General features: G+C 47.2%; 1 protein-coding gene across 1 annotated transcript in view; it reads right to left on the bottom strand.

The window, feature by feature from the left end:
- Window positions 1-15,660, bottom strand: part of SH3PXD2B (SH3 and PX domains 2B) — an 85,993-nt gene that overhangs the window by 24,461 nt on the left and 45,872 nt on the right. The window contains exons 3-6 of the mRNA XM_038740007.1: window positions 15,455-15,530; window positions 11,642-11,718; window positions 5,859-5,950; window positions 1,003-1,028 (exon numbers count right to left, since the gene is read on the bottom strand). Coding sequence (XP_038595935.1) covers window positions 1,003-1,028; window positions 5,859-5,950; window positions 11,642-11,718; window positions 15,455-15,530 — 271 coding nt within the window. The remainder of the gene's footprint in view (window positions 1-1,002; window positions 1,029-5,858; window positions 5,951-11,641; window positions 11,719-15,454; window positions 15,531-15,660) is intronic.

The raw sequence follows: 15,660 nt of genomic DNA, 5'->3' as shown, positions 1-15,660 counted from the left end.
AAAGAGCATAGGCCTGGGGATCAGAAGACCTGGGTTCTAATCCGGGTTCTGCTACTTATAATCATGGCATTTATTAAGCGCTTACTATGTGCAAAGCACTGTTCTACTTGCCAGTTGTATAATTTTGGGCAAGTCATTTAACTTCTCTGGGCCTTAGTTTCCTCACCTGTAGAATAGACTCTGCGTCTCCTGTGTCTGGCCTGATTATCTGGTATCTAGCCTAACACTTAGTAAAGTGCTTGGCACTTAGGAAGCACTTAACAAATACTACTACTACTACTACTACTACTACTACTACTACTAACTAAGGACTCAGCAAATAACATCAGCTAAGTCCATACAAACGCAGGGGTATGTCACCATTGATTTAAATACCTTGAGATTCTTTGAGTTCTCTTCAACAATTTCTTTCCCTAGTCTAACTCTGATTAATGGGTTGATTAAATTGAATCATATTTATTGAGTGCTTACTGTGTGCAAAGCACTGTACTAAGCACTTGGGGGAATGCAATATAACACCAGATAAATTCCCTGCCCACAACAAGCTCACAGTCTAGAGGTGATGATGATGTGATAAAGATGATGCAGTCTCCTGTCAGGAATAGTGAACAAACTTAGGGACAGGGACCGTGTCTACTTCCCACCTCTGTATTCTTTACAAGTGCTTACTACAGTGCTCTGTACCTAATAAGTGTTTAAAAAATATTATTTCTCCTCCTTCTGCAACTTCAGGACCTAACACCTGCACTAGGGAACTGATTACAGCGCAGTGTTTTGCCCAGCATCGCTTGTAGGAGAAGAATCTGGATTTTAAAGTAATTCTGTCTCCCTAGCACCCTGCCCTTCAGAGGAAGCATCTTGTGGCGGAACACAGACCTGAGCCATGGTCCCCCTTCCTGGTTGAGAAGTTTCCGTCTGGTGTAAGTGAGTACCTATCTGAGCAGGGCTGAAGAAAGGAGATAGTGAAGTGCCCCAAGGAAAAAAATAGAATTTCCTCCTTACCAGCTTTCTTCTTTCCGATATGCTCCCTGGGTTGGAGGAAGAAAAAAAAAGGAGGATCAGCTTGTGCCATAGCAGTGTAGCAAACCCTCCCAAACACAACCCTGGGGTTGGCTCCACAGCCCAGGATCCAATCCGCGTCGGAAGTCCAGACTTTGGAGAACCTGGAGTCATACGACTGAGAGCTACATGGACTGGGTAGGATTTTCCAGTCAAGCTGGCCTTTCTCTGGAGGCTCCCCACTTTTCCCAGAGAGTGAGAGCAGCATGGTTTTGTGGATAGAGCACAGGCCTGAGAGTCAGAGAGACCTGGGCTTTAATTCTGGCTCTGTCATATGTCTGTTGACTGACCCTGGGCACGTCACTTCACTTCTCTGGGCCTCAGTTACCTCATCTGTCAAACGGGGATTAAAAGCGTGAGTCCCGTGTGGGTCAGGGACTGTGTCCAACCTGATTAACTCAGAACTTTGCATTTGGAATACTGCTTGGCACATAATAAGCATTTAAGAAGTACCATAAGCCAGCACTTAGGACAGTGCTTGGCACATAGTAAGTGCTTAACAAATACCATTATTATTATTAATTAATAATAATAATAATAATGATGTCATTGTTAAGCACTTACTATGTGCGAGGCACTGTTCTAAGCACTGGGGGGATACAAGGTGATCAGGTTGTCCCACGTGGGGCTCACAGTCTTCATCCCCATTTTACAGATGAGGTGACTAAGGCTCAGAGAAGTTAAGTGACTCACTCAAGGTCACACAGCAGACATGTGGTGGAGCCGGGATTAAAACCCACAACCTCTGACTCCCAAGCCTGTGTTCTTTCCATTGAGCCACGCTGCTTCTCATATTATTATTAGAAGACTTTGAAGTCTAGGAACAGAGAGGATAGCCCCCGCCCCCATCCAGTGTTGGGTCCTGAGAGATTACACTCCACCCCCATTTCCGGGACTCCCTCCCGCCAGCGGTCAATGGGTTGGGGAGGAAAGAAGGGCACAGGGCAGTAATAGCAGTAGTCTCCATCCCACACTTCTCTGCTTCTTCATCAACACAAAGACACTCCCTGGGCTTTACCTAGAGTGGGTCCCTTCCTGGTTCCCCGTCAAGGCTGAAAGACACTGGGCAGCCCCAGCCCATCTCCATGCAGACATGGGAGGGATTTGACAGGAACCATCTACCCATCTTCCACTCTCTCTGATAATCAATCTTTGTCCCACCATCATCAGCATGGCTCAGTGGAAAGTCACTTAACTTCTTTGTGCCTCAGTTACCTCATCTGTAAAATGGGATTAAGACTGTGAGCCCGACGTGACACAACCTGATCACCTTGTATCCCCCCCAGCACTTAGAACAGTGCTTCACACATAGTAAGCACTTAACAAATGCCATTATTATTATTATTTTTATTATCATTGCCATCATCATGTGTTCAGAGCACTGTATTAGACACTTGGGAGAGCACATTAAAAGTAGGGGGCACTGCCCCTGCCTCAGGAAGCTAACAATCATATGAGGGAAACGGGCAGATATTGATGGCATGCCTGCAATTGGAATGAAAGGGAAAGCACAGGTATAACTGATTGCAGCAAAAGTAAATAAAATACAAATAAACAAGCAAATAAGAGGCACAGAAAAATGAATAAATATATAAGTGCTATGGGTGATCAGAGAGGCAGGAATTAGATGAGGAATGCTGTCTTACTGAGTTGTTTTTTCAAGGGTTGGAGGAGAAGCAGTGTGGCCTAGTGGATAGAGCACAGACCTGGGAGTAAGAAGGACCAGGGTTCTAATCCTGGGTCTGCCATCTGTCTGCTGGATGACCTTGGGCAAGTCACTTCTCTGTTCCTCATCTGCAACATGGGGATTATGCCTATGAACCCCACGAGGGACATGGATTGGGTCCAACCTAATTAGCTTGTTTCAACTCCAGCCCTTTGTACATTGTTTGGCACACACTGAGCACTTAACAAATACCATAAAAAATAAGCAGAGGGGGATCTGATTGGTTAGATTTGAAAAGCAAGACAGTTCCAAGCATGTGCGCCAATGGTCAGAGACGGGAGAGTCGAGATCAAGATACCTTAAGAGGAATGAAATGCGCAAGCTGGGAAGTAGCTGAAGAAGAAGGCAGAAAAGTTGGGAGGAGAAAAGAGTCTTGCCTCCAGAGTTTTTATTCGACGGGGGAGAGAAATGGGGAGCAACTGGAGATTTTTGAGATGGCAAATGATGCGTTCTGAATGTCATTTTGGAAAGATAATCCGGGCAGCCGAGTAGAGGATAAACTGAAGAGGGGAGAGACTGGAGGCAGGGAAATCAGTAAGGAAGCTGAGGTAGTAGTTTGTTTTTCCCCTGGGTTTCACGAGAAAGCAGGAAGACACCTCCTGTTCCTTGCGAGTATCATCTCTATGATGGTTTATGAAATGGGTAGGGGCCAAGTTGCAACTGCTGTTGTTGAGGTCTCTGTTCCAGGTGGGCAGAAGACACCCATTCTTCTCACTGGCCTCTTCATGTTGGGGGGCCACAAGGCGGAGGGGCCCAAATGAGATTATGTGAATCTTCAAAAACATCTCAAATATATATCCTGCTGGCAGTAGAACACACTTTTCTCTCCTTAACAACTGGTGTCTGATCAATGTTCACTCCGAATAGCAAAGAACCAGAAAAGACAGGCTGCTGCATTATCCTGGATATAGAGTGCAAGTGATTTTCGGTGGGATTTTCAGTAGAGACACAGTCTCAGCAGCAGCACCTTGGCTTTCATGACAACTCCACGAAGTCCAGCCGAGAGGTCATGGGGGCGGCTATAAAAGTAGAGACGAAGGGGCAGGTTTGGGAAATAATGTGGGGAAAAACTGGCAGCACTTGGAACAAGGTGAATGTGGAAGGTGAAAGACAGACGAGTTCAAGATGCTACCGAGGTGGAGAGCTTTCGAAATTGGGAGGACAGTGAATAATAATAATATTCACTTAAGAATAAATGAATAATAATAATGATAATGGCATTTGTTAAGCGCTTACTATGTGCAAAGCACTGTTCTAAGCGCTGGGGGGGCATACAAGGTGATCATGTTGTCCCACGTGGGGCTCACAGTCTTAATCCCCATTTTACAGATGAGGTAACTCAGGCTCAGAGAAGTTAAGTGACTTGCCCAAGGTCACACAGACATGTGGGGGAGCCGAGATTAGAACCCATGACCTCTGACTCCCAAGCCTGTGCTCTTTCCACTGAGCCACGCTGCTTCAAGGGAAGAGGGAAGAAGAGGTCAGTTTGGGCCATTTTGAGTTTTAGGTACCTGTGGTCCTGCCTCCAGGTGGAAGCAATAGAAAATGTGAGATCGTAAGGAGTTAAGAGGTCAGAACTCGTAGACAAACCTCATCCCTTCTGCTCTATCACCCCTGTCTTTTTTGATCTACCTGAGCCTCCTTCTACCTGCAGGCTACCTATGCTTCATTCACTTTCTTTCCCTTTCACTCCCATGGTCCATCCGGGGAGGCTTAGACTGGACAGTCTCACTAGAATTACAATGTTCTAGATTTCCACCAAATATGTACCAACATAAACCTAGGTTGGAATGCCTGACAAATTTCCTGGGATCTCAGTACCTCAGCCTCCCTAACCACCTTCAACTCCCCTCCCTGCAGCAGGTTCTAGACCTATGGACACCATCTCCTCTCATATCTTATGCCAAAGGCACCTCTCACCTCACAGACCTTTAGAGGGTAAGATTCTTGTGGACAGGAACATGTCTCTTGCATCTTCTCTACTTTTCCAAGCGCTTAATACAGTACATTGCACCCACTGGGCTCTCTATAAATAATTGCACATTGGGCTCTCAATTACTCCCAACGCTTAGAACAGTGCCCCAGCGCTTAGAACAGTGCTTTGCACATAGTAAGCACTTAATAAATGCCATTATTATTTATTTACTACTACTGCTACTCTTTAGACTCATACCTCTACTCCCACTGATCTTTCCATGGCTTCAATAAAGAAGTCCCCTGTAGGGCAAAGTGGCTAGTGGCAACGACTAGAAATGGGTGGCTTCTTTCCTGAGGTATCTCACAGAGCAAGAGACTATATGCTGGCTCAGAACCAGGTCATCCATGTGGATTCTGCAGAGAGCGTCTTTTGCAAATTCCTACAAGGATACTGTTCTGGTTATAGCTTTGCAGATGATTTGGAGGATATCTATCTCCAGAGAGAGGATGGAGAAGGAGTGAGGGGCCTGCTGTGGCCTTTTTGACTCCAGCTGAGGGCTCCTGTCTTACTGAATCTACTACCCCCAAAATCCTCTCTTCCCCCAACATTAGAGGTCACACCTCAACCCAGAAAAAGCTTCACCTCCATGCAACATGACCAAACAAATATGGAGGCAGGGGGAGTAAAACGTTGTTGTGAAGAGGGTTGGGATACAGGGTGCCTACTTGACGGTGGGGAGAGCAAAGGTAGATGCTGAATCCATTGGCATTTTTTCTTCACCCTTGAAGCACTGACGTGTGACTGCCCCTGCTCTAAACCATTTGCCGGGCTGGTCCCTTTGAGGGGGACTCTGAAAGAATGAACCAGTTATGTAGGGGAGCAGCGGTAATGGAAGACTCAGCCTGGGGTTTGGACTGGTCTACGGCAAGCAGCTCCCTCAGCTCTTCGTTGTCCAAGAAGCCGCTGAGCTGAGTTCCCCTCCCATCTCCCCGAGCTGGGGGGCTGCCTGGGAGCGGCGACGGCCCTGCCCTGTGGTCACCACCGCTGCCCACACAGCTGCCACCATCCAGGATCCTGGATGAGAACCGAAACAGACTGACCCACTTGTATGGCTTTCCAGCCAGGCCAAGAGAGGCTCCCAGCAGACCAACTTACTCTTTTGGGGGGTTCAGGTCTTCCGGTCTCGTCTCAAAGAAGCGGAGGACCTCATCACACTGAGAGATGTAGGGGGGTAACTGGATCAGGGCCTGAGGAGACCGAGAAAAAGGGGACACAGACATTAATGCTCAGAAGAGGGGGTGGGGAAGGTGAGGTCGCAGCTAGTCACCGCCTGATTCGGTTGGCGGGGAGTGATGCGGGGTCTGGAGCTGGCCACAGCTCCCAAGTTGGCTCGCATGTAGTGTGAGCCTTGTTGCTTCCCAGGTGTCCACTGGGACCTGGGGAAGGTCCAAATTATGTCACCAAAGCCACTGGCTGGAGGGACAACTGGTACTGCCCTCAGTCAGACTGGGCTCCCAGGTGGTGGAAGAAGTGTGGCCTAATGGACAGTGCACAGGCCTGGGTGTCAGAAGGACCTGGGCTCTAGTCCTGGCTCCGTCACTTGTCTTCTGTGTGACCCTGGGCAAGTCACTTCACTTTGCCCCATCTTTAAAATGGGGATTACAATTTGAACCCCCTGTGGGACATGGGCATGGGGAAGCAGCGTGGCTCAGTGGCTCAGGCTTTGGAGTCAGAGGTCATGGGTTCAAATCCTGGCTCCACCGCTTGTCAGCTGTGTGACTTTGGGCAACTCACTTCACTTCTCTGGGCCTACCACCTCATCTGTAAAATGGGGATTAAGATTGTGAGTGCCACATGGGACAACCGTATCACCTTGTATCCTCCCCAGCGCTTAGAACAGTGCTTTGCACATAGTAAGCACTTAACAAATACCAAAATTATTATTATTATTATTATTATTATGGACGTGTCTAACCTGATTACCTTGTATCTACTCCAGAACAGTGCCTGGCACAGAGTAAGCGCTCAACAAATACCATAAAAAAAGTGTTAAATGACAAAGGGGCTGGCTTCCATACAGGGAGAGACCATGAGGCCTGGGTAGCCCGCAAAATTGGTAAGCAGCCCTGCGGAGGCAAGGGGTGGTACTACTCCACTCCTAGAAGAAAATAATCATGTCTCAGATAATAATAATAAGAATGATGGCATTTATTAAGTGCTTACTATGTGAAAGCACTGTTCTAAGTGCTGGGGAGGTTACAAGGTGACAGGTTGTCCCACGGGGGGCTCACAGTCTTAATCTCCATTTTACGGATGAGGTCACTGAAGCACAGAGAAGTGAAGTGACTTGCCCAAAGTCACACAGCTGACAATTGGCGGAGCCAGGATTTGAACCCATGAACTCTGACTCCAAAGCCCGGGCTCTTTCCACTGAGCCACGGGCCGACAAGGGGACCGGCCCTGCTGCTCAGGCTTCAGCCAGGCCTAGTCCAACTGCGCTGCCTTCTCTCAGCAACTCGTCCCAGTTTTCGGCCCCTCCAAGGGGCTCTGACTGGTCCCTCTTGAGCCAGAGAAGTCAGGCGGATCAAGCTGACACTTAATCATCCAGTAATGGCTAAAAGAGTAATGCTGCCAGAGTCACACAACAATCTGCTGGCACCTCCCACTGAACATTTACATGGATTTGCTCCATTTTACACCACCCTATTGAGCCAACAGTTGAAGCCTCTTATCGCTGAAGAATATTTCCTTTAGAACCCAAAGTAATGTCATGGGAAGAGCCAAGGGCCCCAGAGTGCAAGGGAAGGATAAAGTTAGGAAAGTAATCATCATAGTGATGGAGGGGTAGGATTTGCTGAGGGCAGCCAAGAATCTGTCAAGAAAGCAGCATGGCCTAGTGGAAAAAGCATGGGCCCAAGAGTCAGAAGAACTGGGTTCTAATCCCCAGTTCTGTCACTTGCCTGCTGTGACCTTGGGCAAATCATTTCACTTCTGTGCCTCAAGTTTCCTCAACTGCAAAATGGGGATTCAATATCTGTTCTCTCTGCTACTTGGACTATGAGCTCCTTATGGAACAAGAAGTACGTCCTACCTGAATAGCGTATATCTACCTCAGTGCTTAGTACAGTGCTTGACACATAAGTGCTTAGCAAGTATCACTAAAAAAAATCTGAATGGATGCTGTACAGAAGGAGGAACAGGAGAAAACCTGGACTCTTCTTGAAGAAAACCCACAGTCAGGGGAGTCAGGAGGTCCCTGGATTTGGAAAATAGCATCCCGCCACTGCGATACTGAACTGAACACTTCACTGCTGTCCGGGAGCTTATACATATCTGTAACTTATTTATATTGTCTGTCTCCCCCTCTAGACTGTAGGCTCATTGTGGGCAGAGAATATGTCTTTCATGTTATTATACTGTACTCTCCTAAGGGCTGACCGACTTGGGAAGACAGACTGGCTCTAGTCTCAAAAGAAATGGGTAAACTTACATAGAAGCAGAATGCTGGGGAAGAATTTCCTCTAAGATAAATATGTCACGTTTGTTAATCAATCAATCGTATTTATTGAGCACTTACTGTGTGCAGAACACTGGACTAAGCGCTTGGGAAGTACAAGTTGGCAATATATAGAGACAGTCCCTACCCAACAGTGGGCTCACAGTCTAGAAGACTGTGTTAGCCACTTTGTTATGATATTACTGTGGGGAGGAGGTTTCTGGGCAATGGACGTGAATGACTGTCAACTTGCACTTCCCAAGCACATAGTACAGTGCTCTGCACACAGTAAGCGCTCAATAAATACAATTGAATGAATGAATGATTGTGTGTGGAAGGAAGGAAAGATATGTGTTGATTAAGAGAAGGAGAAAGAAGCAACATCCAGCCCAAGACCTTTTCTTCACACATGGCTCCAGGATGCTTAGAAGAATCAGGTGATAGATGCCCTTCTGCACAGCAAGCTCGTGATCATGGATGAACCATCCAATGATTTTAATTCCCCCCAACCCCTTCCATTCACCCTGGTCTCTCTACATCTCTAACTTTCCCTTTAGAAATCAATTCCAAATCTGTTGCCATAAATGATCCACACATTCATTCATCTTTTCATTCAATGGCATTTACTCCCTGAGAACATGCTATTATTTCTTGCCCGTACAACTTCCATTGCTGACCAATCACACGCACTTATTTACCGCTCCCTAAATGAAAAAATGTTTCCTTTACTTGGTTCTCAATTTTCCACCTTCAAGCTGCAAAGGAAGTCTTCTCACCCTGGAGTTTTGAGATACAGTAATTCTGTGTTCCCTCTAACCACACCCTCCATAATTCTGTAGATTTCAATTATGTTACATCATGGCCTTGACTTTCCAGCCTGAAGCTCCAGTGATAGAAAAATGGTATTTGTTAAGCACTTACTATTTGTCAAGCACAGTTCTAAACACTGGGTAGATACGTTTTAATCAGATAAGACACAGTCCCTGTCCCACATGAAGCTCACAGTTAAGTAGGAAGGAAAACAGATATTGCATCCCTATTTTAGAGTTGAGGAAAGTATAAAGAAATTGTCACTTGCCAAAGGTCACACAGCAGGAAAGTGGCAGAGCACTGTCCTAAGGACTAGAGAGAGCAAATACAACAGAGTTAGAACCCAGGTCCTCTTACTCCCAGGACTGTACTCTTTCCACTAGGCCATGCTGTTTCTCAGAGTGGTTTCTGAGGAGGAGGAAGAGTGGGAGGAGGAGGAGGAGAATGAGGGGAGCGGCTAATCTGAGGATATTGATTCTTGCTGTGGAAACAGGTAAGCTACTGCAATGATCCAGGCATAGGGGGTGAGGGCCCGGGCCAAGGCGGTGGCTGAAGGAGAAGTGAGGAAGGGGTAGATTGGTGAGATATTACTGTGGGAGACTTGGTTAGGCTCAGAGACAGGCTGAAGTGGGGGTTTAGAAACGAGAGAGAGGTTTTGTGCCTGAAGGTTAGGGATACTGTGGAAGTTGGGAAGAGAAAAGTGTTTAGGGGGGCAGTGTGCGAGCACTGTTTTTGAGGTATGATGTCTGAGGCGACAGTGAGATATCAAGGAGGAGATAATCACCACAGCAGTGACTACCATGGCACGGCAGGAGGAGGCAGAGGTTAGAAAGTAGGTGAGAGGACGGGGCTAGAGATGCAGATCTGGCGAAACATATACAGAGAAGTGGTACCTGAGAGTGGGTGAACTCCTGAGAGAATAAGCATCAGTCAGTGAATTCATGGTGTTTATTGAGTGCTTACTCTGGGCAGAATGCCATATTAAGCACTTGGGATAGTACAGTAGTGGAGGTAGACAAAATCCCTGTGGTCCAGGAACTTACAATCTAGCAGAAGAAGAGCAGAGAGCCCAGAACTGAGCCATCAGGGACATCCACCATTATGGAGCAAGAAGAAAAGCCAAAAGAATCAAAGGGGGCAGCAAATGAAGAGAACTGCTCCCCGGAGCTGAGGACAAACACTTTCGAGAAGGAAAGGAAAGAGGGGTCAACAAAGATGGTCTACAATACCTAAAGCAGACAGAGTCCAGCAGGATAGTAACAGAAGAGAGAATGTTAAATCTAGGCAGGAAAAGGTCACATTCAGGGGAGAGGAGGACGAAATCCAGGTGGAAGGGAGTTGGAAAACAGCATGTAAACAGGAAATGGAAACAGCCGGTTATAGCGAGCTTAATTTAGAGAGTTCAGTTATAAATGGTAGAATAGAGACAGGACAGCATCTAGATACTCCTGGGATTGGGGGGAACATTTTGCCTTAGACAGAAAACTGGCTAAAATACAGAAAACCAAGTGTGAGTCTGTCTGGGAGGCCACGTTTCAGGTTGGAGAAGGGCCAGGGAAGAATTGAGCATGTGTAACCATCAAGGGGAAGGAAGGAAAAGCAAAGAGGGAAGCTGAGGATGAGAAAAGGACAAAGAGAAGGAGGAAAATCTTTCATTATGTGAGAGAGAGTGGGGAGCACTGGAAAGTCAACTCTAAAGACAAAGTCGCTGTAAGGATAGGGAAAGTCTGAGACACTCTTCTCTGCACAGCAGGTTGCCAGATAATAACAATATTAATAAATCCTATCAGTTCAACTTTCCCAACACTGCTAAAAATCCACCCTTCCCTCTCTATCCAAACTGCTACCATGTTAATCCAAGGATTTATCCTATCCCACCTTGATTATTGTATCAACCTTCTTGCTGACCTCCCTGCCTCCTGTCTCTCCCAACTCCAGTCCATACTTCACTCTGCTTCTTGGATCATTTTTCTACAAAAACATTCAGGCCGTGTTTCCCAACTTCTCAAGAGTCTCCAGTGGTTTCCCATCCACCTCTGCAACAAAGAGAAACTCCTTACCTTTGGCTTTAACACGCTCAATCACCTTGCCCCCTCCTACCTCATGTCTTACTACAACCCAACCCGCACACTTCGCTCCAACTTTATCTTGATCTCGTCTGTCTCACCGCTGACTTCTCGCTCACATCCTGCCTTTGGCCTGGAACGCCCTCCCTTTTCATATCCGACAGACAATTACTCTCCCCACCTGCAAAGCTTTATTGAAGGCACATCTCCTCCAAGAGGCCTTCCTGGACTAAACCCTCATTTTCCCTTTTCCCACTCCCTTCTGCGTCACCCTGACTTGCTCCCTTTATTCGCCACCCTTGCCCCCAGCCCCACAGCACTTATATCCATACCTGTAATTTACTTATTTATATTAATGTCTGTCTCCCCAACTAGACTAAGCTCATTGTGGGCAAGGAATGTGTCTGTTATACTGTCGTGATGTACTCTTACAAGCACTCAATACAATGCCCCGCACACAGTAAGAGCTCAATAAATACAAGGGATTGATATTGATAATATAGGAAAATCTAGGAACCCAAAGCAGATTGACCTGCTGATCCAGTCAGCCACTCTGACCCACTCACCTTACAGTACTCATCAATGGGGATCAGACGTTTCACTGCTACATCTCTGATGTGACTTCGACGGAAGAGGATTTTTCCTGCATGGAATAAGACAAACTCACTATTGCAATCTCAAAAGTATTCAATCAATCGATCAATCATATTTACTGAGCGCTTACGGTGTGCAGAGCACTACACTAAGTGCTTGGGAGAGTACATCACAGCAATATAACAGCCGCATTCCTTGACCATAATGAGCTTAGTCTCAAACTGGAGCTTGGAGTGACTCCAGCCTGTAAAAAAATCTCAGTCTCCTCCCCACACCCCAGGGACAATAATAGAGTGACTTGAAATGTGCTCGTACTTTTTTCCCCACATTATCTCATTTTAGCTTCACAACATCCCTATGAGGTAGAGGCAGGAACTCATCATGCCTATTTTACAGGCAGGAAATCAGATGAAGCTAGCTCTCTTCCTCCCTTCAAGGCCCTCCTGAGAGCTCACCTCCTCCAGGAGGCCTTCCCAGATTGAGCCCCTTCTTTCCTCTCCCCCTCGTCCCCCTCTCCATCCCCCCGCCTTACCGCCTTCCCCTCCCCACAGCACCTGTATATATGTATATATGGTTGTACATATTTATTACTCTGTTTATTTATTTATTTATTTATTTTACTTGTACATTTCTATCCTACTTATTTTATTTTGTTGGTATGTTTGGTTCTGTTCTCTGTCTCCCCCTTTTAGACTGTGAGCCCACTATCGGGTAGGGACTGTCTCTATGTGATGCCAATTTGTACTTCCCAAGCGCTTAGTACAGTGCTCTGCACATAGTAAGCGCTCAATAAATACGATTGATTGATTGATTGATGAAGCTCAGTGAGGTTCAACAATCTGCCCTAGGTCACAAAACGGGTCAGTGGCAGAGCTGGGATCCCTATTCTTTTTCATGGTATTTGTTAAGTACTTACTACGTGTCAGTTACAATACTAAGCACTGGGGTAGATACAAAATAATTGGGTTGGACACAGGCCCTGTCCCCCATACAGCTCACAGACATAATCCCCATTTTATACATGAGGTAACTGAGGCAGAGAGAAACGATCCGGTTGCTGCCCTCCAGTACCTCTGACCCAGGGGTGACAACACTAAGCAGGAACCGCTTCACTGGGAACAAAAAGGCAGAGTCTTCTGGTAAAGATGAAGGAACGACTGATAGGCTGCATCAACCCCAGGGGGTAAGGAGAGAGAGGGTCACCTTCTAGCTACTCACTAGGAGAGGAGGTCACCCTTCAGTTGCTCACTAGGTCTTTCTTTAGATGTCAGTCACCTGGTCCATCCTCCAAGTGGAGCTCTAGGATTGCAGGGGAGATGGAACCAAATTGGAGTGGGGGGAATCCTGTCCTCCCCAAGGGCAGCAGGGATTAGCGCAAAGATCGGAGTGGAAAGGGATCTCTGTCTGACAGATTTATACCTCCTTGAGTGGTCTCCGCCACTTGTCTGCTTTGTGACCTTGGTTAAGTCACTTCACTTCTCTGTGCCTCAGTTACCTCATCTGTAAAATGGGGATTGAGACTGTGGGACAGGGACTATGTCCTACCTGATTTGCTTGTACCCACCCCAGCGTTTAGTACAATGTTTGGCACCCAGTAAGCGCTTAACAAATACCACAATTACTGTTATTATGGGCCACCTAGGAAGGCAGTGTGGCCTACTGGAAAGAACATAGGCTTAGGAGTCAGGGTACCTGGATTTTAAACCTGGCTCCAGCACTTATCTGATGTGTCCAATCTGATGATCTTGTATCTACCCAGGGATTTAGTACAGTGGTTGGCACATAGTGCTTACTGAACACTACAATTTTTATTATTATTTATGCATTTGGGCATTCATATGTCCCCACAGCACTTACATACATATCTTCATATTCCATTGCTTTCTCCTGTCTTTAGGTTACTTTAATGTCCATCACCCCAGCGAGACTGTAAACTCCTAGAGGGCAGGGGTCATACGGGCTTACTCTACTGTACTCTCCCAAGCGCTTAGTGCAATGCACAACATGCAGTAGGTGCTCAATAAATACCGATTGACTGTACACTCAGATCCAGCAGGAGACTTACCCAGGACCATGCTAGGGGGGAAATCTTGCACCCCCAAACCAGGGATGGGGAGCCAGGGACTCCCCTCAGTGTTTCCTTCTCTCCCTTGACTCAGAAGCGAGCCATATTGGCACCTTCCATCCTAGCCTTGTGAGCCGGAGCTGAGGGCCCACAGCTGTCCCCAAGGCCAAGGGCCTCACAGTGATCGTCAGTGCTCCTGATGTGGCAATCCATTGCCTCCCAAGGGCCCACTGGCTCAGACCCTGGAGCCCCAGCCCGTCTTGTGAAATCAGAAGCGTGGCTCCTTTAAGGAGGAGTTGGACACAGAGCCTGTTCCCAAAGGCTGGCCCAGAAGGCTCTGGAGTAGGTCCAATTTCACCAGCTTGCCAGAGCCTGCGTTCTGACTCCTGGCAGAGGACCCTGGTCCCACATGACTCTTTTGGAAGACGGAGCTGGAGGGAAAGAACACGTCCGAGCCTTGGGAAGGAGGAGCTCAGGAGAGGCTCCCCACTCCAGAATGAAGGCACCTCCCCAGGTCCCCTCAGGAGAGGCTGCCAGCGGCAGGAGGGATGTTAAACATAAGGAAACATTTCCTGGTGGGGTGAACTATGACCCCTCGGATCCTACCTGGGTGGGAGATGCACAAGAGGCTCTAGGATGGTTTTAATGCCAATCAGCAGGGGAAACTGAGCTCTCGATCCTGTGGCCCCTGACCCAGGAATCCTACTGCTTGTGGTGCCTGGGGATCCCACTATAGAGAGAGGTAGGAGTATGTGGGGGTGAGGAATGGGTGTGGGGGAGCCCAGCCCCAGCTTTACCCAGTGGTTCAAGGGGCCAGCTGCAAGCACACAAGAACCAGCTTTGCAAAACAGCAGCTTTTGTGGGAACCGGTGGGATTTTTTTCCTATGATGGAAGCGGGCCAAACTGTAATTTTTACTTTGCAAATCAGACTTTTTGCCAGTTCTTCCTGGAATAGAAAACTGCACAGCACTGCTGTTTGCTTTTGTGCCTTGTCTGCTGATGCTACAGACTGGAGCTTGAGTGGAGATGTCGGACTCCCATGGCCTCTTGGGGACAAGACGCTTCCCTGCCACTGCCTGGGCTACAGGAAAGGCCAGAGGGGAGTATTCAGAGCTGGGGAGGGGTCCCCAAAGGCTATGCTTGGCCTTAGCTGAAAGGGGATGGTATCCCAGTAAAAGAAGCCACTTTCACTAGTCCCTGAGGGAAAATACTAAACACCCCCAAACCTAAACCCATTTCAACACAGGGCCCCGTGCCTGAAGATCAAGATGAATGGAACAACTTTATGCGTAAGATTTTATAAAAGATTCAAATTTAGAGTACTTTAAAAAAAAGTGATTCCCAACCACACTTTTCCCCAGTAAACGTCTTCTACGTTGTAAGCTTGTTGTGGGCAGGGAATGCATCTATTATATTGTTATACTGTACTCTTCTAAGTACTTAGTACAGTGCTCTGCACAGAGTAAGCACTCAATAAATATGATGGACTGCTTCAAGGATACTCCCCTTTCAGTTTGGTGAATTTTTTTTTTTTTCCAATCACGAATTTCGGTCAGGACAGTAGATCAGAGAGTTCTCCCCGGCCTTCCCACCTCCCTCTAAAAGGAGAATCAGAAACTCAGAGTGAAAACTGCACAGGGCTGAGAGCACCCCAGGACCAAATCGTGATTCCTCTCCCCGGCCCGCTGCCACGCTCCCCAGCTGGACAGGCCCACCTACCAGGCAGAAAGGGGATGATCCTTTGCTTGGGGTCCTTCTGGCCACCTTCCATTGGAAACTTGTCCAACATCTGCATCTAAAGAGGAACACAAGAGATTGGGGAAACAATTAGCTAAAACAGCCTGGCAAATTGTGCCAACCTCTGAACAGTTCTACTAAACTGGCTTCACAGGCTTAGTAACCGGAGCCTACATCACTTCCTCAAG

The sequence above is a fragment of the Tachyglossus aculeatus genome, chromosome X1, assembly GCF_015852505.1.
Source record: "Tachyglossus aculeatus isolate mTacAcu1 chromosome X1, mTacAcu1.pri, whole genome shotgun sequence".
NCBI classification, from domain to species: domain Eukaryota; kingdom Metazoa; phylum Chordata; class Mammalia; order Monotremata; family Tachyglossidae; genus Tachyglossus; species Tachyglossus aculeatus.
The sequence above is the reverse complement of the archived record's forward strand: the minus strand, read 5'-3'. Positions and strand labels throughout refer to the sequence as shown.